The 25,927-nt window shown below is 42.0% G+C and overlaps 1 protein-coding gene across 24 annotated transcripts in view; it reads left to right on the top strand.

Moving 5' to 3' along the window:
* Nucleotides 1-25,927, top strand: part of LOC110519948 (E3 ubiquitin-protein ligase MYCBP2) — a 344,395-nt gene that overhangs the window by 128,404 nt on the left and 190,064 nt on the right. For all 24 annotated transcript variants that reach the window (XM_036974062.1, XM_036974063.1, XM_036974061.1 and 21 more), the window contains 2 exons: nucleotides 13,090-13,209; nucleotides 23,112-23,193. In XM_036974062.1, coding sequence (XP_036829957.1) covers nucleotides 13,090-13,209; nucleotides 23,112-23,193 — 202 coding nt within the window. The remainder of the gene's footprint in view (nucleotides 1-13,089; nucleotides 13,210-23,111; nucleotides 23,194-25,927) is intronic.

Here is a 25,927-nt window from a genome sequence, read left to right as displayed (position 1 = left end):
TTTGAATGGAATATCTAGTAGGCCTACAGAGGCCCATTATTAGCAACCATCACTCCTGTGTTCCAATGGCATGTTGTGTTAGTTAATCCAAGTTTATCATTTTAAAAGGCTAATTGATCATTAGAAAACCCTTTTGCAATTATGTTAGCACAGTTGATAACTGTGTTTTTTAAAGATGCAGTAAAACTGGCCTTCTTTAGACTAGTTGAGTATCTGGAGCATCAGCATTTGTGGGTTCGATTACAGGCTGAAAATGACCAGAAACAAATAACTTTCTTCTGAAACTCGTCAGTCTATTTCTAAGTGACCCCAAACATATATATATATATATATATATATATATATATATATATATATATATATATATATATATATATATATATATATACATACATACATACATACATACATACATACATACATACATACATACATACATACATACATACATACATACATACATACATACATACATACATACATACATACATACATATATATATATATATATATATATATATATATATATATATATATATATATATATATATATATATATATATATATATATATATATATATATATATATATACATATACATACACTACACTACCGGTCAAAAGCTTATGAACACCTTCTCATTCAAGTGTTTTTCTTATCTTTTAAAACTATTTTTTGTTTTACATTGTACAGTCGTGGCCAAAAGTCTGAGAATGACACAGATATTAATTTTCACAAAGTCTGCTGCCTCAGTTTGTATGATGGCAATTTGCATGTACTCCAGAATGTTATGAAGAGTGATCAGATGAATTGCAATAAATTGCAAAGTCTCTCTTTGCCATGCATATGAACTGAATCCCCAAAAAACATTTCCACTGCATTTCAGCCCTGCTACAAAAGGACCAGCTGACATCATGTCAGTGATTCTCTCATTAACACAGGTGTGAGTGTTGATGAGGACAAGGCTGGAGATCACTCTGTCATGCTGATTGAGTTTGAATAACAGACTGGAAGCTTCAAAAGGAGGGTGGTGCTTGGAATCATTGTTCTTCCTCTGTCAGCCATGGTTACCTGCAAGGAAACACGTGCCGCCATCATTGCTTTGCACTTAAAGGGCAGGCCCCGGTGTGAGTGCATCTGCACGCACAGTGAGGCGAATCCTTTTGGAGAACGGCCTGGTGTCAAGAAGGGCAGCAAAGAAGCCACTTCTCTCCAGGAAAAACATCAGGACAGACTGATATTCTGCAAAAGGTACAGGGATTGGACTGCTGCGGACTGGGGTAAAGTAATTTCCTCTGATGAAGCTCTTTTCCGAATGTTTGGGGCTTCTGGAAAAATGCTTGTCCGGAGAAGACAAGGTGAGCGCTACCATCAGTCCTGTGTCATGCCAACTGTAAAGCATCCTGAGACCATTCATGTGTGGGTTTGCTTCTCAGCCAAGGGAGTGGGCTCTCACAATTTTGCCTAAGAACAAAGCCATGAATAAAGAATGGTACCAACACATCCTCCGAGATCAACTTTTCCCAACCATCCAAGAACAGTTTGGTGATGAACAGTGTCTTTTCCAGCATGATGGAGCACCTTGCCATAAGGCAAAAGCGATAAGTGGCTCGGGGAACAACACATCGATAGTTTGGGTCCATGGCCAGGAAACTCCCCAGACCTTAATCCCATTGAGAACTTGTGGTCAATCGTCAAGAGCCTGGTGAACAAACAAAACCCCACAAATTCTGACAAACTCCAAGCATTGATTATGCAAGACTGGGCTGCCCAGAAGTTAATTGACAGCATGCCAGGACAGATTTCAGAGGTCTTGAAAAAGAAGGGTCAACACTGCAAATATTGACTCTTTGCATCAACTTCATGTAATTGTCAATAAAAGCCTTTGATACTTATGAAATGCTTGTAATTATACTTCAGTATTCCATAGTAACATCTGACAAAAATATCTAAAGACAGAGTGGGCAGATCTTGTGAAAATTAATATTCGTGTAATTCTCAAAACTTTTGGCCACGACTGTAGAATAATAGTGAAGACATCAAAACTATGATATAACACATATGGAATCAACAGCTGAACCATCATGAGCATCCTGATGGGTTGCATCACTGCCTGGTATGGCAACTGTTCGTCCTTCGACCGCAAGGCACTGCAGAGGGTAGCGCGAATGTAGAATCTCAAATCTCAAATATATTGTATATAAATAACACTTTTTTGGTTACTACATTAAACCCTGTTATTTAATAGTTTTGATGCCTTCGATGTTGTTCTACAATGTAGAAAATAATAAAAATAAAGAAATAGCCTGTCCAAACTTTGACCCTTTCACTTTTTTTTCACATTTTGTTACAGCCTTATTCTGAAATTGATTAAATAAAGCGTTTTCCTCATTCATCTATACACAATAACCCATAATGACAAAGTGGAAACTAAAAAAGGCCTGATTTACATAAGAATTCAGAGCCTTTACTATAAGAAATTGAGCTCAAGTATATCTTTGTTCAACCTTGAGATGTTTCTACAACTTGGAGTCCACCTGTGGTTGGTACCTGTGGTATATCCCAATTGATGGGATATGATTTAGAAAAGCACAGAGCTGTCTATATAAGTTCCCACAGTTGACAATGGATGTCAGAGATAAACCATCGCATGATTTTGAATGAATTGTCTGTAGAGCTCAGAGACAGGATTGTGTCGTTGCTCAGATCTGGGGAAGGGTACCAAAACATTTATGTAGCATCGAAGGCCCCCAAAAACAGTGGCCTCCATCATTCTTAAATGGAAGAAGTTTGGAACCACCAAGGCTCTTCTTCGAGCTGGCCACCCTGATAAAATGAGCAATCGGGGGTAGAAGGGCTTTGGTCAGGGAGGTGACCTGGTGGTCACTCTGACAGAGCTTTAGAGTTCCTCTGTGGAGATTGAAGAACCTTCCAGAAGGACACCCATGGTAGAGTGGCCAGCTTGAAGCCACTCACTAAAATACATATGACAGTCTGCTTGGAGTTTGCCAAAATGCACCTAAAGGACTCTGATCATGAGAAACAAGATTCTCTGGTCTGATGAAATCAAGATTACACTATTTGGCCTGAATGCCAAGCGTCTGGTCTGGAGGAAACCTGACACCATCCCTACAGTTAAGCGTGGTGATGGCAGCATGTTGTGGGAATTGTTTTCAGCAGCAGTGACTGGGAGACTATTCAGGATTGAGGGAAAGATGAATGGAGAGAAGTACAGAGAGATCCTTGATGAAAACCTGCCTTTGCCCCAGTCAATGACCCTAAGCATACGGCCAAGACAACGCAGGAGTGGCTTCGGGACAAGTCTCTGAAAATCCTTGAGTGGCCCAGCAGATTGCCCCTTTCAGCAAAGACCCTTCTAAATAGGTTTCCTCTTTCTTTGGTGCATTAGTATCAATACAAAGGGTGAACCGGGGGAGAGAGAGAAAAGGAAACAATTGGGTGCCTATTACATTAATTGTTCTTCTTATTCAGCACTTTAGTCCATCCATCTGACAGTTGTGACATATCAAGAAGCTAAACAGCATGATTGTTACACAGGACGGCAACACAGTACTTTTGTTAAAGAAAAATCTATATCAGTTTAACTCGATTGAACAACAATCTCTAAGCAGGAGAGTAGATTTTTCTTTCAGTGGCTGTCGTCTGACACCAGAATTAGATGCAGGTGAAACAGTAGGTGTTGTCATAGCGCCTCAACAATTATGGGATAGGTAGGTCAGATAGAAGATGTGACGGATCGACTTCTGACACCAATTGCGCTTATTTCACGTCATCCCAGACGTCAGCATAGGCTTTCAATAGAGTATTTATAGCCATAAATGAAATAATTAAGTTGTTTATATCTGAACAGGGTGCATTTGAAATATCCTCCATGGATAGTCACTAATCGGTATAAATAGATGGTGTCGGTGCCCTGTGGTTATATTTGGAAGCAATAAACTACGTTTTAGAGGAAAGTGCAGATGGAAGATGTGAAAGAGACTATTCTTAATTGAGATGAGTATGTCACATTGGTTAACCCATTAGGATTGTTATATACTACGATCTTTCCCTCTTCCACCCCACAGTTGATGGTTGAGAGGTATTGACACTGAATAGAAAAGACTGAGGGACGATGGATTTTCTATAGCATGTCACTTAGTTAAATATAGGATATAATGCTATTATAAAGGTAAAGCATCAAGGGGAGAGGGTGTGATCGTGTACCCGAATTCGCACCCCTCTTGAGGCGAAAGGAAAATGTTAAATAAAAGGCCACTCTAAAATGTGCAGTTTTGTCACACAACACAATGCCACAGATGTTTCAAGTTTTGAGGGAGCGTGCAGTTGGCATGCTGACTGCAGGAAAGTCCACAACAGCTGTTGCCAAGGAATTGAATGCTCTACCGTAAGCCGCCTCCAATGTCGTTTTAGAGAATTTGGCAGTAGGTCCATCCGGCCTCTCAACCACAGACCATGTAAAGGGCATCGTGTGGGAGAGCGGTTTGCTTATGTTACCGTTGTGAACACAATTTTACCGATGGCAATTTTAATGCACAGCGATACCGTGACAAGACCTTGAGGCCCATTGTCGTGCCATTCATCCACCTCCATCACCTCATGTTTCAGCATGATAATGCACGACCCCATGTCACAAGGATCTGTACACAATTCCTGAAAGCTGAAAATTGCCTGCATACTCACCGGACATGGCCTGCATACTCACCAGACATGTCACGCATTGAACTCATTGAGCATGTTTGAGATGATCTGGTTCGATATGTACGACATGTTCCAGTTCCCGCCCATATCCAGAAACTTCGCACAGCCATTGAAGAGTGGGACAACATACCACAGGCCACAATCAACAGCCTCATCAACTCAAATGCGAAGGAGTTGTGATGCGCTGCATGAGGCAAATGGTGGTCACCACATACTGACTGGTTTTCTGATCCACAGGTATCTGTTACCAACATATGCATATCTATATTCCCAGTCATGTTGAATATATAGATTAGGGCCGAATGCATTTATTTAAATTTTCTGATTTCCTTACTACAACATCAAGCTGGGTGTGAGGGCCGTCACCAACCCAGAGGACTGGGTGATCTCGGTCTCCGATGCCGACGTGAGAAGGGTCTTTAATCAGGTCAACACCCGCAAGTCTGCGGGTCCCGATGTATTCCAGGGCGTGTTCTCAGAGCATGCGCAGAACAGCTGGTAGGCATATATTCATGGTCATTTTTCAATCTCTCCTTGTCCTATTCTGTAATCCCCTTTGTTTTTAAAGTTACCACAATCATTCCGCTTCCTAAGAACTCTAAGGCTTCATGCCACAAATACTACCCCCCTGTAGCTCTCACTTCTGTATTCATGAAGTGCTTTGACAGGCTGGTTATGGCACACATGAACTCCACCATCCCAGCCACCCACTCTAATTTGCGTACTGCCCCAACAGATTAATAGATGACACAATCTCAATTCCTCACCCACCGAGATAAGAGGACAGGGATATTGGCGCCGGAGAGGATAGCTGCTGTTTTATGGGCACTTCACCAACTGCTGTTTTTTTTTCTTTTTTTCGCTTTAACTTTTTTGTACATAATGGTGCTGCTACCTTCTCTTGACCGAAAAGAGCTTCTAGACATCAGAACAGCGATTACTCACCTTGAATTGGAAAAAGAATTTTTCTTTAATGAGTCTGACAAGCGGGATTTACACTAGACAAGCTAAATTACTTCTATGCTCGCTTCGAGGCAAGTAACACTGAAACATGCATGAGAGCATCAGCTGTTCCCGACGACTGTGTGATCATGCTCTCTGCAGCCGATGTGAGTAAGACCTACAGGTCAACATTCACAAAGCCGCAAGGCCAGACATTATCTGGACGTCTACTCCGAGTGTGCACTGACCAACTTGCAAGTGTTTTCACTGACATTTTTAACCTGTCTCTAACCGAGTCTGTAATACCAACATGTTTCAAGCAGACCACCATGTGCCCAAGAACACTAAGGTAACCTGCCTAAATAATTACCGACCCGTAGCACTCATGTCTGTAGCCATGAAGTGCTTTGAAAGGCTGGTCATGGCTCACATCAACACCCTTATCTCAGAAACCCTAGACCCACTCCAATTTGCATACCGCCCAAACAGATCCACAGATGATGCAATCTCTATTGCACTCAACACTGCCCTTTCACACCTGGACAAAAGGAACACCTAAGTGAGAATGCTATTCATTGACTTCAGCTCAGCATTCAACACCGTAGTGCCCTCAAAGCTCATCCCTAAGCTAAAGACCCTGGTACAAAACACCTCCCTCTGCAACTGGATCCTGGACTTCCTGACGGGACTTGGTAAGGGTAGGTAACAACACATCCGCCACGCTGATCCTCAACAATGGGACCCCTCAGGGATGCGTGTTCAGTCCTCTTCCTCTGCTCACTGTTCACTCATGACTGCACGGCCAGGCTTGACTCCAATACCACCATTAAGTTTGCCCATGACACAACAGTGGTTGGCCTGATCACCGACAACGACGAGACAGCCTATAGGGAGGAAATCAGAGACCTGTCCGTGTGGTGCAAGGACAACAACCTCTCCCTCAATGTGATCAAGACAAAGGAGATGATTGTGGACTACAGGAAAAGGAGGACCGAGCACGCCCCCAATCTCATCGACAGGCTGTAGTGGAACAGGTTGAGAGCTTCAATTTCCTTGGTGTCCACATCACCAACAAACTATCATGGTCCAACACACCAAGACAGTTGTGAAGAGGGCACGACAAAGCCTATTCCCCCTCAGGAGACCGAAAATATTTGGTATGTGTCCTCAGATACTCATTCTATAGCTGCACCATCGAGAGCATGGTTGCATCACTGCCTGGTATGGCAACTGCGCGACCTCCGGCCATCCAGGACCTCTATATCAGGCCGTGTCAGAGGAAGGCCCTAAAAATGGTCAGACTCCAGCCACCCTAGTCATTATTTAACTAGGCAGGTCAGTTGAGAACAAATTCTTAATTACAATGACGGCCTTGGAACAGTGTCTGTTCGGGAATTCGATCTAGCAACCTTTCGGTTACTGGCCCAACGCTCTAACCACTAGGCCACCTGCCACCCCTGTTCTCTCTGCTACCGCACAGCAAGCGGTACCGGAGCGGCAAGTTTCGGTCCAAAATGCTTCTAAACAGCTTCTACCCCGAATCCATAAGGCTCCAGAACGTATCATGAAATGGCTACCCAGACTATTTGCATTGCCCCCCCACTTTGACGCTGCAGCTACTCTGTTATTTTCTATGCATAGTCACTTTAACTAACCAGTACCCCATGTATACAGTCGTGGCCAAAAGTTTTGAGAATGACACAAATATTAATTTTCACTGTCTGCTGCTTCAGTTTGTATGATGGCAATTTGCATATACTCCAGAATGTTATGAAGAGTGATCAGATGAATTGCAAAGTCCCTCTTTGCCATGCAAATGAACTGAATCCCCCCCCCAAAATTTCCACTGCATTTTCAGCCCTGCCAGCTGACATCATGTCAGTGATTCTCTCATTAACACAGGTGTGAGTGTTGACGAGGACAAGGCTGGAGATCACTCTGTCATGCTGATTGCGTTCGAATAACAGATTGGAAACTTGAAAAGGAGGGTGGTGCTTGGAATCATTGTTCTTCCTCTGTCAACCATGGTTGAGATTGCACCTAATTCAACCATTCATTTGATCATCAAAAACTTCAAGGAGAGCGGAAGAAGGCATCAGGGCGCCCAAAAAAAGTCCAGCAAGCGCCAGGACCGTCTCCTAAAGTTGATTCAGCTGCGGGATTGGGGCACCACCAGCACAGAGCTTGCTCAGGAATGGCAGCAGGCAGGTGTGAGTGCATCTGCACGCGCAGTGAGGCAAATCCTTTTGGAGGATGGCCTGATGTCAAGAAGGGCAGCAAAGAAGCCAATTCTCCCCAGGAAAAACATCAGGGACAGACTGATATTCTGCAAAAGGTACAGGGATTGGACTGCTGAGGACTGGGGTCATTTTCTCTGAACACAGTCATGAAGAATGGAACCAACACATCCTCCGAGATCAACTTGTCCCAACCATCCAGGAACAGTTTGGTGACGAACAATGCCTTTTCCAGCATGATGGAGCACCTTGCCATAAGGCAAAAGTGATAAGTGGCTCGGGGAACAAAACATCGATATTTTGGGTACATGGCCAGGAAACTCCCCAGACCTTAATCGCATTGAGATCTTGTGGTCAATCCTCAAGTGGCAGGTGGACAAACAAAAACCCACATATTCTGAAACTCCAAGTGTTGATTATACAAGAATGGGCTGCCATCATGTGGCCCAGAAGTTAATTGACCGCATGCCAGGACAGATTTCAGAGGTCTTGAAAAAGAAGGGTCAACACTGCAAATATTGACTCTTTGCATCAACTTCATGTAATTGTCAATAAAAGCCTTTGACACTCATGAAATGCTTATAATTATACTTCAGTTTTCCATAGTAACATCTGACAAAAATATCTAAAGACACTGAAGCAGCAAACTTTGTGAAAATTAATACACTGCTCAAAAAAATAAAGGGAACACTTAAACAACACAATTTAACTCCAAGTCAATCACACTTCTGTGAAATAAAACTGTCCACTTAGGAAGCAACACTGATTGACAATAAATTTCACATGCTGTTGTGTAAATGAAATAGACAACAGGTGGAAATTATAGGCAATTAGCAAGACACCCCCAATAAAGGAGTGGTTCTGCAGGTGGTGACCACAGACCACTTCTCAGTTCCTATGCTTCCTGGCTGATGTTTTGGTCACTTTTGAATGCTGGCGGTGCTTTCACTCTAGTGGTAGCATGAGACGGAGTCTACAACCCACACAAGTAGCTCAGGTAGTGCAGCTCATCCAGGATGGCACATCAATGCGAGCTGTGGCAAGAAGGTTTGCTGTGTCTGTCAGCGTAGTGTCCAGAGCATGGAGGCGCTACCAGGAGACAGGCCAGTACATCAGGAGACGTGGAGGAGGCCGTAGGAGGGCAACAACCCAGCAGCAGGACCGCTATATCCGCCTTTGTGCAAGGAGGAGCAGGAGGAGCACTGCCAGATCCCTGCAAAATGACCTACAGCAGGCCACAAATGTGCATGTGTCTGCTCAAACGGTCAGAAACGGACTCCATGAGGGAGTTATGAGGGCCCGATGTCCACAGGTGGGGGTTGTGCTTACAGCCCAACACCGTGCAGGACGTTTGGCATTTGCCAGAGAACACCAAGATTGGCAAATTCGCCACTGGCGCCCTGTGCTCGTCACAGATGAAAGCAGGTTCACACTGAGCACATGTGACAGTCGTGAGAGTCTGGAGACGCCGTGGAGAACGTTCTGTTGCCTGCAACATCCTCCAGCATGACCGGTTTGGCGGTGGGTCAGTCATGGTGTGGGGTGGCATTTCTTTGGGGGGCCGCACAGCCCTCCATGTGCTCGCCAGAGGTAGCCTGACTGCCATTAGGTACCGAGATGAGATCCTCAGACGCCTTGTGAGACCATATGCTGGTGCGGTTGGCCCTGGGTTCCTCCTAATGCAAGACAATGCTAGACCTCATGTGGCTGGAGTGTGTCAGCAGTTCCTGCAAGAGGAAGGCATTAATGTTATGGACTGGCCCGCCCGTTCCCCAGACCTGAATCCAATTGAGCACATCTGGGACATCATGTCTCGCTCCATCCACCAACAACGTTGCACCACAGACTGTCCAGGAGTTGGCGGATGCTTTAGTCCAGGTCTGGGAGGAAATCCCTCAGGAGACCATCAGCCACATCATCGGGAGCATGCCCAGGTGTTGTAGGGAGGTCATACAGGCACGTGGAGGCCACACACTACTGAGCCTCATTTTGACTCGTTTTAAGGACATTACATCAAAGTTGGATCAGCCTGTAGTGTGGTTTTCCACTTTAATTTTGAGTGTGACTCCAAATCCAGACCTCCATGGGTTGATAAATTTGATTTCCATTGATCATTTTTGTGATTTTGTTGTCAGCACATTCAACTATGTAAAGAAAGAAAGCATTTAATAAGAATATTTCATTCATTCAGATCTAGGATGTTATTTTAGTGTTCCCTTTATTTTTTTGAGCAGTGTATTTGTGTCATTCTCAAAACTTTTTTCCATGTCTGTATAGCCTCCCTATTGTTGTTTTACTTCTGCTCTTTAATTATTTATTACTTGTATTCCTTTTTTTTGGGGGGGGGGGGGGTATTTTTATTTTCTCTACTGTTGGTTAAGTGCTTGCAAGTATTTCACGGTACTGTCTACACCTACACCAGTTTGGCGTTGGCCCTCAAATCCTCAAAAGGTTCTACCGCTGTGCCATTGAGAGCATATTGACTGACTGCATCACTGCTTGGTATGGCAATAGCTTTGACCTCGATCGCATGGCACTACAGAGGGTTATGTGGACAGCCCAGTATATCACTGGGGCCGGGCTCCCTGCCATCCATGACCTCTATATCAGGCAGTGTGAAAAGAAGGCCTGAAGAATTCAGGCTCCAACCACCCAAGCCATAGACTATTTTCTCTGCTGCTGCATGGCAAGAGGTACCAGTGCATCAATCCTGACACCAACAGTCTCTTGAACAGCTTCAAGAAATATGACAAATAAATAGCTAACCAAATAGATACACGGACTATCGTAGTTAACCTTCTGTCTTTTATTTACCGTTTTATTTATATACAGTGCCTTGCGAAAGTATTCGGCCCCCTTGAACTTTGCGAAGAATCAACAACAAGTGGGACACAATCATGAAGTGGAACGACATTTATTGGATATTTCAAACTTTTTTAACAAATCAAAAACTGAAAAATTGGGCTTGCAAAATTATTCAGCCCCCTTAAGTTAATACTTTGTAGCGCCACCTTTTGCTGCGATTACAGCTGTAAGTCGCTTGGGGTATGTCTCTATCAGTTTTGCACTTCGAGAGACTGAATTTTTTTTCCCATTCCTCCTTGCAAAACAGCTCGAGCTCAGTGAGGTTGGATGGAGAGCATTTGTGAACAGCAGTTTTCAGTTCTTTCCACAGATTTTCGATTGGATTCAGGTCTGGACTTTGACTTGGCCATTCTAACACCTGGATATGTTTATTTTTGAACCATTCCATTGTAGATTGTAGTTCCATTGTAGTTCAATTTTGGTTTCATTTGACCAGAGCACCTTCTTCCACATGTTTGGTGTGTCTCCCAGGTGGCTTGTGGCAAACTTTAACCAACACTTTTTATGGATATCTTTAAGAAATGGCTTTCTTCTTGCCACTCTTCCATAAAGGCCAGATTTGTGCAATATACGACTGATTGTTGTCCTATGGACAGAGTCTCCCACCTCAGCTGTAGATCTCTGCAGTTCATCCAGAGTGATCATGGGCCTCTTGGCTGCATCTCTGATCAGTCTTCTCCTTGTATGAGCTGAAAGTTTAGAGGGACGGCCAGGTCTTGGTAGATTTGCAGTGGTCTGATACTCCTTCCATTTCAATATTATCTTATTATTATATTATTGCACAGTGCTCCTTGGGATGTTTAAAGCTTGGGAAATCTTTTTGTATCCAAATCCGGCTTTAAACTTCTTCACAACAGTATCTCGGACCTGCCTGGTGTGTTCCTTGTTCTTCATGATGCTCTCTGCGCTTTTAACGGACCTCTGAGACTATCACAGTGCAGGTGCATTTATACGGAGACTTGATTACACACAGGTGGATTGTATTTATCATCACTAGTCATTTAGGTCAACATTGGATCATTCAGAGATCCTCACTGAACTTCTGGAGAGAGTTTGCTTCACTGAAAGTAAAGGGGCTGAATAATTTTGCACGCCCAATTTTTCAGTTTTTGATTTGTTAAAAAAGTTTGAAATATCCAATAAATGTCGTTCCACTTCATGATTGTGTCCCACTTGTTGTTGATTCTTCACAAAAAAATACAGTTTTATATCTTTATGTTTGAAGCCTGAAATGTGGCAAAAGGTTGCAAAGTTCAAGGGGGCCAAATACTTTCGCAAGGCACTGTATTTGCACTGTCCCTATGCACACTCACAGGTTCCTACAAACTCACAAACACTGTCACTCCAACACACAAACACTCCATTTTCTCAATTGTTATTGATTATTGCATTGTTGGGTTTTGAATTTGCAAGAATGGCATTTAACTGTACTTGTGAATGTGACATTACATCTTAATGTGTCGCAGTGCATGAGGAAAATGGATGTCACACCAGATACTGACTGGTTTTCTGATCCACAACCCTGCTTTTGTATTTTTATATGTCTGACCAAAAGATGCATATCTACATTTCCATTCATGTGAAATTCATAGATTAGTGCCCAATGAATTTTTTTCAATTGACTGACTTCTTTATAAGAACTGTAACTCAGTAAAATCTTTTAAATTGTTATGTTATATTTTTGTTCAGTATAAAAAGAGGGAGACCATAACATGTCAGTCCTTGCTATAACATGGGGTTGAGAAACACTGTTCTATGATCACTAATGCATGGGTGTTCATCCACCCGGTTCCTCTCATCCACCATGATGACCTCTGAAACAATAGGACCCCTATGAAAGCCATTGACTCACCAAACTCACATTACACTTTTATACAAAACAGGTATGACACTATTTTCAGAACATTTTTAAATAAATGCAGCTGGAAAGAACCACACTAAGCTCTGGATCCTGTTGCTGTGTAGTTAGGAGTCAAACGCACCTGCAAGTGATACTTCCCGTTGAAGTTGAAACAAACCCCCCCACCAAATGTCTTCCCACAAAGAGAGGTCCTGCTCTGTGAGGTTTTGAGAGCTTTTACCTTATTTTTATCTTATTTTTGCATGACCGTTGTCCTTCCTTTTCTCCCTCTTTTCTCAGAATCACTTGCTCCTTCCAGCTTCCCTCTCTTTCTTGCTCCAGGGCTACTACTGTTGCGATCGAGACACCCATCTCTGAAGCTACCAACAGAGTTCTTCATCTTTCTTAATCCCCACCCCCTCTCTCCTCCCTGCTCCCTCCTTCCCTCTGTCTACCTGACTGATGGCCTGTTTGCCTTTGCAGACGGGAACAGTGAGCGAGGGGAAAAGGACGCCAGTAAGATCACCACTTATCCCCCGGGGGCGGTGCGCTTCGACTGCGAGATGAGAGCTGTGCAGGTTAGCTGCGGCTTCCACCATTCAGGTAGGTCCCCCGGACACACCCTATTACTCACTTCCTGCTTCCTCTTTGATCTCTTCCTCAGTGGTGTTTGATCACAAGAGGAATACTTTGTTTTGAGGAGTGTCTTCTGGCCACATCAAATTGCCATAGGTCATAAAGGTCTTTCAATAAAAATAGTTAAAGGAATGTACCCTTCGCTAAGCCCCATCCCCTTGGTTGCTGTTGCTACCTCAGTAGCATTTTTGTAGGAAGCTCGAGAAAACCCTGATATCAATTTGTATTTTTAATACGCAATTCAATTAAACACAGACTAATCCTTGCTAATCAGGGACTGTCTTGGGACTGTCATTACAATTGCTCTCAAGTCATATTCTGCTATTGACAGCAGATCAGTTGTGTTCATAACATAGCTAATTTAGCTAGTCTGTGCCTTCAGAAAGTATTCACACCACTTGAGTTTTTCCACATTTTGTTGTTACATCCTGAATTTAAAGTGGATTAAATATATATTTTTTGGGCACTGGCCTACACGTAATACCCCATAATGTCAAAGTGTAATTATGTTTTTTGATATTTTTGCAAATTAAATAAAAATAAAAAGCTGAAAGGTCTTGAGTCAAGTATTCAACCCACTTATGGCAAGCCTAAATACGTTTGTGAGTAAAAATTAACTTAACAAGTCACATAAATTGCATGGGCTCACTATGCATGGACTCACTATTGCATGGACTCACTATGTGCAATAATAGTAAAAACAATTGAATGACTACCTCTTCTCTGTACCCTACTCAAACAATTATCTGTAAGGTCCCTCAGTCGAGCGGTACATTTCAAGCACAGATTCAACCACAAAGACCAGGGATCAATACACTTCGTTATTACAAAGATACAGGCATCCATTACAAAGATACAGGAAACCATTCAGGGAATTCACTGAGGCCAATTGTGACTTTAAAAAAGTTAGACTTTAATGGCAGTGATAGGACACAACTGAGGATGGATCAACAACATTGTAGGTACTCCACAATGCAAACCTAAATTACATAGTGAAAAGGAAGCCTGTACAGAATAAAAAATATTCCAAAACAGGCATTCTTTTGCAACAAGGCACTAATATAATACTTCAAAAAATGTGGCAAAGCAATTGACGATTTGTCCTAAATACAAAGTGTTATTGGGTATTTCATTAGGATCCCCATTAGCTGTTGCAAACGCAGCAGCTACTCTTCCTGGGGTCCACCCAAAACTTGAAAAAATACACAACATTAATTGACAAGAACAGCTCAAGGACAGAACTAAATAAAAAACATTTTTTAAAGGCACACGTAGTCTACATATCAATACATACACACAAACTATATAGGTCAAATAGGGGAGAGGCGATGTGCCATGCGCTGTTGCTTTATCTTTTATTTGAAACAATGTTTGCAGTTTATTTCAGTAATATGAGATGGAGTTCTATGCAATAATGGCTCTATATAATACTGTGCGCTTTCTTGAATTTGTTCCGGATTTGGGGACTGTGAAAAGACGACCCCTTGTGGCATGTCTGGTGGTAAGTGTGTGTGTGTCAGAGCTGTGTGTAAGTTTACTATGCAAACAATTTGGAATTTTCAACACATTAATGTTTCTTATAAAAAGTGTTAGTATGCATAGTATTTATATCAGCCCTCTGATTACAATGAAGAGCAAGACATGCCTCTTTTGGCCCCCTGCAGCTTAACTAGGTCTTTCGTTGCAACACTCGACCACACAACTAGACAATGATCAAGATAAGACAAAACTAGAGCCTGCAGATCTTCCTTCTTGGAGTTTGGTGTAAAAAAAGCAGAGCATCTCTTTATTACGGACAGACCTCTCCATCTTTACAACCGTTGCATCCATATGTTTTGACGTTGACAGTTTACAATCCAAGGTAACGGCAAGTAATTTGTGACCTGTTTCAGGAAACTAGGTGTATGTCTTGCGTCACTACTTCACAGGAACTTTGTAATTTTTTTTTTAATAAATGTGTTTTTTTTGGCAAAACTGCCTTCTGGAACACGTGAACTTTCATGTGCCTTAATAACAAACTTGTATGCCACCTGTAAATATGAATACAATTGTTAAATTATGAGCCTAGTTGGTTTAGCCATGGAAAAAGTCATCCTTCCCGCTAGCCATGATTTGCTGAGATAATGAGTGGGCTGGACATGCCGAGAGATGAGTTGAGATTGGTCTGCTATGTAGCATGCTTAGGTAATCCTTTCTAATGCAGCTTTAAAAAAAAAGATATCACGTAGTAGAACTGCATAAGTGTTGTTCTCCACTTTCTGAAGCACGAAGTTTTGAAATCGATGGAATTTGAATATGATAGCGAAGGAGATAGAGAAAATGCTGGCATTTGATTGCAAATTTGCAGACGGAGTCAAAAAGGGAACACACAAAAGGCTGTTGTATATATACCACCTGTCTCTGGATTACATCTTCAAACTAAGGGCAACCATGGTATCTGTGACAGAGAGGGAGAAGCGTCCATCCATGTATACGGGTAAGAGAGTCTAGCTAGCTACATTTTGCGAGGGTGAGTAAGATGTTCTTTCATTTGTGTCTAAAAGTAGCTAGCAAGCTAGCCAACGTTATCCAGTTTGCTTGGGTGCTCGACTGCTGCTGTTAGGTCAGAACGCACGGATCAACCCTACTTTTTGTCATGAGCGTCCAGTGTGCGCTCTGAACGCTTCGAGAGCAAAACACTCTGAATTTACCAATGGCAAATCTGACAATGCTCTGAGTTTACGAACGCCCAGAGCACACTCTGGCACTCCAGATTAATTTAAGAACACACCCGTAGAATAAACCAGCTTTTAGTCTTGAAATGTTTGGTTAAGTACCTAGCCTCATGCGAATCTTAAAGGATGGGTGGAGCTAAATCTATTAAGGGGGTGTGAACGATGCTGAATTGGTGTGGAAAAAGAAGAGCTCTACAGTATGTACCAAAACATTCAAGGGCTATTTTCTCAAAAGTAAGGTTTCAAGTTCAACTTTCAAAGCGGAATTGCTTTTCCATTGTTCCTCAACTGCGTGACATACCTTTTTGTAGCTCTGAGTCTCTACTTTAATCCAGTGTATTTAAATTCACACAGGACACCGGATAAGACAGGAGAAATACTCCAGATATAACAGGCTGACACTAGCCCCCCGGACATAAACTATTGAGACAGGAGGGGTTCGATATAGGCACGATATATATATATATTTTTTTTTTTCCTTCACCTTTATTTAACCAGGTAGTTAAGTTGAGAACAAGTTCTCATTTACAATTGCGACCTGGCCAAGATAAAGCAAAGCAGTTCGACACATACAACGACAGAGTTACACATGGAGTAAAACAAACATACAGTCAATAATACAGTATAAACAAGTCTGTATACGATGTGAGCAAATGAGGTGAGATAAGAGAGGTAAAGGCAAAGAAAAGGCCATGGTGGCAAAGTAAATACAATATAGCAATTAAAACACTGGAATGGTAGATTTGCAGTGGAAGAATGTGCAAAGTAGAAATAAAAATAATGGGGTGCAAAGGAGCTAAATAAATAAAATAAATACAGTAGGGAAAGAGGTAGTTGTTTGGGCTAAATTATAGGTGGGCTATGTACAGGTGCAGTAATCTGTGAGCTGCTCTGACAGTTGGTGCTTAAAGCTAGTGAGGGAGATAAGTGTTTCCAGTTTCAGAGATGTTTGTAGTTTGTTCCAGTCATTGGCAGCAGAGAACTGGAAGGAGAGGCGGCCAATTAAAGAATTGGTTTTGGAGGTGACCAGAGAGATATACCTGCTGGAGCGCGTGCTACAGGTGGGTGATGCTATGGTGACCAGCGAGCTGAGACAAGGGGGGACCTTACCTAGCAGGGTCTTGTAGATGACATAGAGCCAGTGGGTTTGGCGACGAGTATGAAGCGAGGGCCAGCCAACGAGAGCGTACAGGTCGCAATGGTGGTATATGGGGCTTTGGTGACAAAACGGATTGCACTGTGATAGACTGCATCCAATTTGTTGAGTAGGGTATTGGAGGCTATTTTGTAAATGACATCGCCGAAGTCTAGGATTGGTAGGATGGTCAGTTTTACAAGGGTATGTTTGGCAGCATGAGTGAAGGATGCTTTGTTGTGAAATAGGAAGCCAATTCTAGATTTAACTTTGGATTGGAGATGTTTGATGTGGGTCTGGAAGGAGAGTTTACAGTCTAACCAGACACCTAGGTATTTGTAGTTGTCCACGTATTCTAAGTTAGAGCCGTCCAGAGTAGTGATGTTGGACAGGCGGGCAGGTGCAGGCAGCGATCGGTTGAACAGCATGCATTTAGTTTTACTTGTATTTAAGAGCAATTGGAGGCCATGGAAGGAGAGTTGTATGGCATTGAAGCTTGCCTGGAGGGTTGTTAACACAGTGTCCAAAGAAGGGCCAGAAGTATACAGAATGGTGTCGTCTGCGTAGAGGTGGATCAGAGACTCACCAGCAGCAAGAGCGACATCATTGATGTATACAGAGAAGAGAGTCGGTCCAAGAATTTAACCCTGTGGCACCCCCATAGAGACTGCCAGAGGTCTGGATAGCAGACCCTCCGATTTGACACACTGAACTCTATCAGAGAAGTTGTTGATGAACCAGGCGAGGCAATCATTTGAGAAACGAAGGCTGTCGAGTCTGCCGATGAGGATGTGGTGATTGACAGTCGAAAGCCTTGGCCAGATCAATGAATACGGCTTCACATTAATGTTTCTTATCGATGGCGGTTAAGATATCGTTTAGGACCTTGAGCGTGGCTGAGTTGCACCCATGACCAGCTCTGAAACCAGATTGCATAGCAGCGAAGGTATGGTGAGATTCGAAATGGTCGGTAATCTGTTTGTTGACTTGGCTTTTGAAGACCTTAGAAAGGCAGGGTAGGATAGATATAGGTCTGTAGCAGTTTGGGTCAAGAGAGTCCCCCCCTTTGAAGAGGGGGATCACTGCAGCTGCTTTCCAATCTTTGGGAATCTCAGACGACACGAGAGGTTGAACAGGCTAGTAACAGGGGTGGCAACAATTTCGGCGGATAATTTTTTAGAAAGAAAGGGTCCAGATTGTCTAGCCCGGCTGATTTGTAGGGGTCCAGATTTTGCAGCTCTTTCAGAACATCGGCTGACTCGATTTGGGTGAAGGAGAAATGGGGAAGGCTTGGGCGAGTTGCTGTGGGGGGTGCAGTGCTGTTGACCGGGGTAGGAATAGCTAGGTGGAAAGCATGGCCAGCCGTAGAAAAATGCTTATTGAAATTCTCAATTATAGTGGATTTATCAGTGGTGACAGTGTTTCCTATCTTCAGTGCAGTGGGCAGCTGGGAGGAGGTGTTCTAATTCTCCATGGACTTTACAGTGTCTCAGAACTTTTTTGAGTTAGTGTTGCAGGAAGCACATTTCTGCCTGAAAAAGCTAGCCTTGGCTTTTCTAAGTGCCTGTGTATAATGGTTTCTAGCTTCCTTGAACAGCTGCATATCACGGGGGCTGTTCGATGCTAATGCAGAACGCCATAGGATGTTTTTGTGTTGGTTAAGGGCAGTCAGGTCTGGGGAGAACCAAGGGCTATATCTGTTCCTGGTTCTAAATTTCTTGAATATGGCATGCTTATTTAAGATGGTTAGGAAGGCATTTAAAAATCCTTCCAGGATACCCCGGCCAGGTCGATTAGAAAGGCCTGCTCGCTGAATTGTTTCAGGGAACGTTTGACAGTGGAGGTTGTTTGACCGTTGACCCATTACGGATGCAGGCAATGAGGCAGTGATTGCTGAGATATTGGTTGAAGACAGCAGAGGTGTATTTAGAGGGCAAGTTGGTTAGGATGATATCTATGAGGGTGCCTGTGTTTAAGGCTTTGGGGAGGTACCTGGTAGGTTCATTGATAATTTGTGAGATTGAGGGCATCAAGCTTAGATTGTAGGATGGCTGGGGTGTTAAGCATGTTCCAGTTTAGGTCTCCTAGCAGCACGAGCTCTAAAGATAGATGGGTGCAATCAGTTCACATATGATGTCCAGAGCACAGCTGGGGGCAGATATAGCCCCACACACTTTGCAAAAGCACAGCCCCCACACCACACAAGGGATATCTTCAAACCACCAACTTACTACCTCTGAGACAAGGCTGAGTGTAACCCTTGAAGGTCTCCCCCACGGAGCGAACTCGAGAGGGGCGCCAACCCGGGCAGGAAGATCACGTCAGTGACCCAACCCACTCAAGTGATGCACCCCTCTTAGGGATAGCATGGAAGAGCACTAGTAAGACATTTTCAGATATTACACGTTTCTAATTTTGACAGAGTGGTTTCATTTCAAGCTTAATTGTACTGTTCGCTAGCTAACGTTAGCTGGCTGGCTCCCAAGCTGAGCCATTTGCTTTTCTAGTTAGAGCCTAATGTAAGCTAGCTAACGTTGAACCTGGTTGGTTAGCTCCCATCATTTTGGCATTGTTGGCACTTTGTTCATTGTTGTTTAACTAGCTAATGTTTGCTAGCTGGCTCATTCGCTAACGTGACGTGTTTGATCTTAAATGTTGTTTCCCTAGCTAGCTATATGTCTTAAGCTAAAGTGTACTGTTAGCTAGCTAGTTAACATTAGCTGGCTGGCTCCCTAGCTGACGTTATTTGTTTCCAAGAGCCGGTTGCTTATTTAGTTAGAGCCAAATGTTAGCTAGCTAACATTGAACCTGGTTGGTTAGCTTCCAGGACTGTGGCATTGTAGCTGGCTGGCTCGTTAGCTAAAGTTACGTGATGTGTGTACAACAACCGTTGAATATTGCTGTGTCATTAAACGTCTGCAAAAAAGAGTAATGCAATTGTTGCCAGCAGAGCTGGTTAGACTGTTTTCATGTTATCCAGAGGTAACTACATCATTGGCCAGAGCCTCAAGTGTGTGGTCAGAGAGCGCTCCGAGATCGGTGGGGCTAAAGCTTAAGATGGTGTGAACAATGCTGAATGGGTGTAAACAAAAGAGCTCTTCACTAGATACCAAAACATTCAAATGCGTTTTTCTCAAAAGTGAGATTACAGATTGAACAACTTTCAAAGCAGAATTACTTTCACATTGTTCCTCAAATGCAGTGTATGATATACCATTTTGTAGCTCTGAGTCTCTACTTTAATCCAATGTAAAAAACACAAATTCAAGTTTTGCTATGTAAGACCGAATCCAGGTGGTGAGTCACAATAAAGTCTTCAATAAAGACCTAAAGGTCACAATAAAGTCTTCAATAAAGACCTAAAGGTCAAGACCGAGTCTGAGTCTCTTACATGGATAGGCAGACCATTGTAGGAGCAAGCCGATGTAATGCTTTGTTGGTTAGCAGTAAAACCTTGAAACCAGCCCTAGCCTTAACAGGAAACCCGTGTAGAGGCTAGCACTGGAGTAAAAAAACATTTTTTTGGGGGGGTTCTAGTCAAGATTTTAGCAGCAGTGTTTAGCACTAACTGAAGTTTATTTAGTGCTTTATTCAATTAGTCTAATCTAGACGTGACAAAAGCATGGATTAGTTTTTCTGCATCATTTTTGACAAACATTTTCAGATTTTTGCAATGTTATGAAGATGGAAAAAATATGTTAAAATGTTATGTTCCTCAGAGTACCAGTCAAATGTTTGGACACACCTACTCATTCAAGGGTTTTTCTTTATTTTCAAAACTAACAAATGCCACATATCATGTAGTAACCAAAAAAGTGTTCTCTATATAAATATATTTGAGATTCTTCAAAGTTACCACCCTTTGCCTTGATGACAGCTTTGCACACTTGGCATTCTCTCAACCAGCTTCACCTGGAATGCTTTTCCAACAGTCTTGAAGGAGTTCCCACATATGCTGAGCACTTGTTGGCTGCTTTTCCTTCACTATGCAGTCGAACTCATCCCAAACCATCTCAATTGGGTTCTAAATAAATCACAGCCAGTGTCACCAGCTAAGCACCATCAAACCTCCTCCATGCTTCACGGTGGGAACCACACATGCAGAGATCATATGTTAACCTACTCTGCATCTCACAAAGACACAATGGTTGGAACCAAAAATCTCATCAGACCAAAACACAGATTTCCACCAGTTTAATGTCCATTGCTCATGTTTCTTGGCACAAGCAAGTCTCTTCTTCTTATTGGTGTCCTTTAGTAGTGGTTTCTTTGCAGCAATTTGACCATGAAGGCCTTATTCATGCAGTCTCCTCTGAACTGTTGATATTGAGATGCGTCTGTGACTTGAACTCTGTGAAGCATTTATTTGGGCTGCAATCTGAGGTGCAGTTAACTCAAATGAATATATCCTCTGCAGCAGAGGTAACTATGGGTCTATCTGTGGCGGTCCTCATGAGAGCCAGTTTCATCATACTGCTTGATGTTTTTTTGCGTCTGCACTTGAAGAAATTTTCCGGATTGACTGACCTTCATGTCTTAACGTCTAGCATCGAGCAATCCCGTATCCGGGAGCGTAATCATAGCCTCAAGCTCATTACCATAACGCAACGTTTCCTATTCATGAAAATCGCAAATTAAATGAAATAAATATATTGAAACACAAGCTTAGCCTTTTGTTAACAACACTGTCATCTCAGATTTTCAAAATATGCTTTAACCAAAGCTACACAAGCATTTGTGTAAGAGTTTTGATAGCCTAGCATAGCATTCAGCAGGCAACATTTTCACAAAAACAAGAAAAGCATTCAAATAAAATCATTAACCTTTGGGTTTCGCCTGTAACATCAGTTCTGTGGCACTCACAGACAATATCTTTGCAGTTTTGGAAACGTCAGTGTTTTCTTTCCAAAGCTGTCAATTATATGCATAGTCGAGCATCTTTTCGTGACAAAATATCTTGTTTAAAACGGGAACGTTTTTCATCCAAAAATGTAAAGAGCGCCCCCTATATCGAAGAAGTTAAAGTAATGATGGACTGTCGTTTCTCTTTGCTTATTTGAGCTGTTCTTACCATAATATGGACTTGGTCTTTTACCAAATAGGGCTATCTTTTGTATACCAAACCTACCTTGTCACAACACAACTGATTGACAACTGATTGGCCCAAACACATTAAGAAGAAAAGAAATTCCACAAATGAACTTTTAACAAGGCACACCTGTTAATTGAAATTAATTCCAAGAGTGTGCCATGCTGTCATCAAGGCAAAGGGTGTCTACTTTGAAGAATCTCAAATATATCAGATATTTTGATGTAACACTTTTTTGGTTACTACATGATTCCAAATGTGTTGTTTCATAGTTTTGCTGTCTTCACAATTATTCTACATATGTAGAAAATAGTAAAAATAAAGAAATACCCTTGAATGAGTAGGTGTGTCCAAACTTTTGACTGGTACTGTATAAATATTTCCTGCGCTTTCTTTTGTATCCTAGATATAGGACAAACTCTTCAAAACGTTGTTTCTTTTGATTATATTTTGTAATTTTTTTGCCATTCATGAATGGTTTTCAATGCGTTTCTCTGGGCTATATTATTAAAAGCCAAATTCAATATTTTGTCATTTGATTTTAGTACTTTTTGGGGATACCTAAAGTGCTCCTAAAATAAATAGTCAAGTAAATTATCCATTCTACGACAGTCCTAAAACAAATACACATGTCAACTTAACTTGTAGAGGATGTCAGAAGATTTCAATCTGCTGGGACCTGACCTGTTTGGAAATGTGTTAATAGGATAATTCTTTATGACCCTATTTGTTGTTTTCAGCAAGTTAGCACTTATCAGTTCAATGACAAATACACATGTACAATTGAAATTCTGTGGATAATGTAAGATGGCAATACTCTCTGTAACATGACTGTATATAGAAAATAACACACATGAACATATGAAACGTGCACAACATATTCAGGTAAGTAATGTGGTGGAATGTATTTGTCTCTTGTTCTGTCCTGTAGTGGTGCTGATGGAGAATGGGGATGTCTATACGTTTGGCTACGGTCAGCATGGCCAGCTTGGACACGGAGACGTCAACTCAAGGTAACCACTGACATGCACGAATGCAAAAATGTTAAACATTTGGACACTAAAAAACAGTTCTAGATGTTCTGTTCAGATAATGAATAGGTGTTAATAGTGTAGGATAACAGTGTTTTCCACAAGTACATAGAGTAGCAACCCGTTGGGGCTTGCCTCTCATGGTTAGACATACAGTGCCTTGCGAAAGTATTCGGCCCCCTTGAACTTTGCGACCTTTTGCCACATTTCAGGCTTCAAACATAAAGATATAAAACTGTATTTTTTTGTGAAGAATCAACAACAAGTGGGACACAATCATGAAGTGGAACGACATTTATTGGATATTTCAAACTTTTTTAACAAATCAAAAACTGAAAAATTGGGCGTGCAAAATTATTCAGCCCCCTTAAGTTAATACTTTGTAGCGCCACCTTTTGCTGCGATTACAGCTGTAAGTCGCTTGGGGTATGTCTCTATCAGTTTTGCACATCGAGAGACTGACATTTTTTCCCATTCCTCCTTGCAAAACAGCTCGAGCTCAGTGAGGTTGGATGGAGAGCATTTGCGAACAGCAGTTTTCAGTTCTTTCCACAGATTCTCAATTGGATTCAGGTCTGGACTTTGACTTGGCCATTCTAACACCTGGATATGTTTATTTTTGAACCATTCCATTGTAGATTTTGCTTTATGTTTTGGATCATTGTCTTGTTGGAAGACAAATCTCCGTCCCAGTCTCAGGTCTTTTGCAGACTCCATCAGGTTTTCTTCCAGAATGGTCCTGTATTTGGCTCCATCCATCTTCCCATCAATTTTAACCATCTTCCCTGTCCCTGCTGAAGAAAAGCAGGCCCAAACCATGATGCTGCCACCACCATGTTTGACAGTGGGGATGGTGTGTTCAGCTGTGTTGCTTTTACGCCAAACATAACATTTTGCATTGTTGCCAAAAAGTTCAATTTTGGTTTCATCTGACCAGAGCACCTTCTTCCACATGTTTGGTGTGTCTCCCAGGTGGCTTGTGGCAAACTTTAAACAACACTTTTTATGGATATCTTTAAGAAATTGCTTTCTTCTTCTCTTCCATAAAGGCCAGATTTGTGCAATATACAACTGATTGTTGTCCTATGGACAGTCTCCCACCTCAGCTGTAGATCTCTGCAGTTCATCCAGAGTGATCATGGTTCTCTTGGCTGCATCACTGATCAGTCTTCTCCTTGTATGAGCTGAAAGTTTAGAGGGACGGCCAGGTCTTGGTAGATTTGCAGTGGTCTGATACTCCTTCCATTTCAATATTATCGCTTGCACAGTGCTTCTTGGGATGTTTAAAGCTTGGGAAATCTTTTTGTATCCAAATCCGGCTTTAAACTTCTTCACAACAGTATCTCGGACCTGCCTGGTGTGTTCCTTGTTCTTCATGATGCTCTCTGCGCTTTTAACGGACCTCTGAGACTATCACAGTGCAGGTGCATTTATACGGAGACTTGATTACACACAGGTGGATTGTATTTATCATCAGTAGTCATTTAGGTCAACATTGGATCATTCAGAGATCCTCACTGAACTTCTGGAGAGAGTTTGCTGCACTGAAAGTAAAGGGGCTGAATAATTTTGCACGCCCAATTTTTCAGTTTTTGATTTGTTAAAAAAGTTTGAAATATCCAATAAATGTCGTTCCACTTCATGATTGTGTCCCACTTGTTGTTGATTCTTCACAAAAAAATACAGTTTTATATCTTTATGTTTGAAGCCTGAAATGTGGCAAAAGGTCGCAAAGTTCAAGGGGGCCGAATACTTTCGCAAGGCACTGTATTTACCTTAGGAATACTTTATCAAGTTTACCTCCCAGATTGGAAATATTTATAGTGGTAGACCCACATGCTCACACCCCCATCGCTAGTGCCTGCATTATTGTTTGCCACATGGCCTTAAATTATACCAATTTGTTTTTCTCGTTTGCCCATGCTATTTCAATATTTCAATAATAAATCATTTGATTTTTCAATTGTTAATGTTGGCGGATTGATTGATTTTGAAGTTAAGTACACTTGTTTGCAAAATGAGTGAGAAGACAATTATCCAGCCCATTGGGTATTCCGCTACACCGCCATATGCCATGTTTTGAAATATGCAGACTGACGGGTTAAAAGAACGTTAACCTCTAGCGACGAGCAATCCCGTATCCGGGAGCGTAATCATAGCCTCAAGCGCATTACCATAACGCATTGTTTCCTATTCATGAAAATCGCAAATGAAATAAATATATTCAAACACAAGCTTAGCGTTTTGTTAACAACACTGTCATCTCAGATTTTCTAAATATGCGTTACAGCCAACGCTAGACAAGCATTTGTGTAAGTTTAGCATGGCATAATGCTATGCTTAGGCTGTGCTGGCTGCAGGCAACATTTTCACAAAAATAAGAAAAGCAACCAAATTAAATAATTTACCTTTGAAGAACTTCAGATGCTTTCACTCAGGAGAGTCCCAGTTAGGTAGCAAATGTTCATCCTGCTTGGCTGAGAAATCGACAGAAAAATACTTAAACTATAACGCATTAGCATAACGCAACTTTTTCTATTCATGAAAATCACAAATGAAATAAATATATTGAAACACAAGCTTAGCCTTTTGTTAACATCACTGTCATCTCAGATTTTCAAAATATGCTTTTCAACCAAAGCTACATCAGCATTTGCGTAAGAGTATTGATAGCCTAGCATAGCATTAAGCCTAGCATTCAGCCGGCAACATTTTC

This window comes from Oncorhynchus mykiss, chromosome 3 (genome assembly GCF_013265735.2).
Source record: "Oncorhynchus mykiss isolate Arlee chromosome 3, USDA_OmykA_1.1, whole genome shotgun sequence".
Classification (NCBI taxonomy): Eukaryota; Metazoa; Chordata; class Actinopteri; order Salmoniformes; family Salmonidae; genus Oncorhynchus; species Oncorhynchus mykiss.
This window is presented reverse-complemented; position numbering and strand designations above follow the sequence as displayed.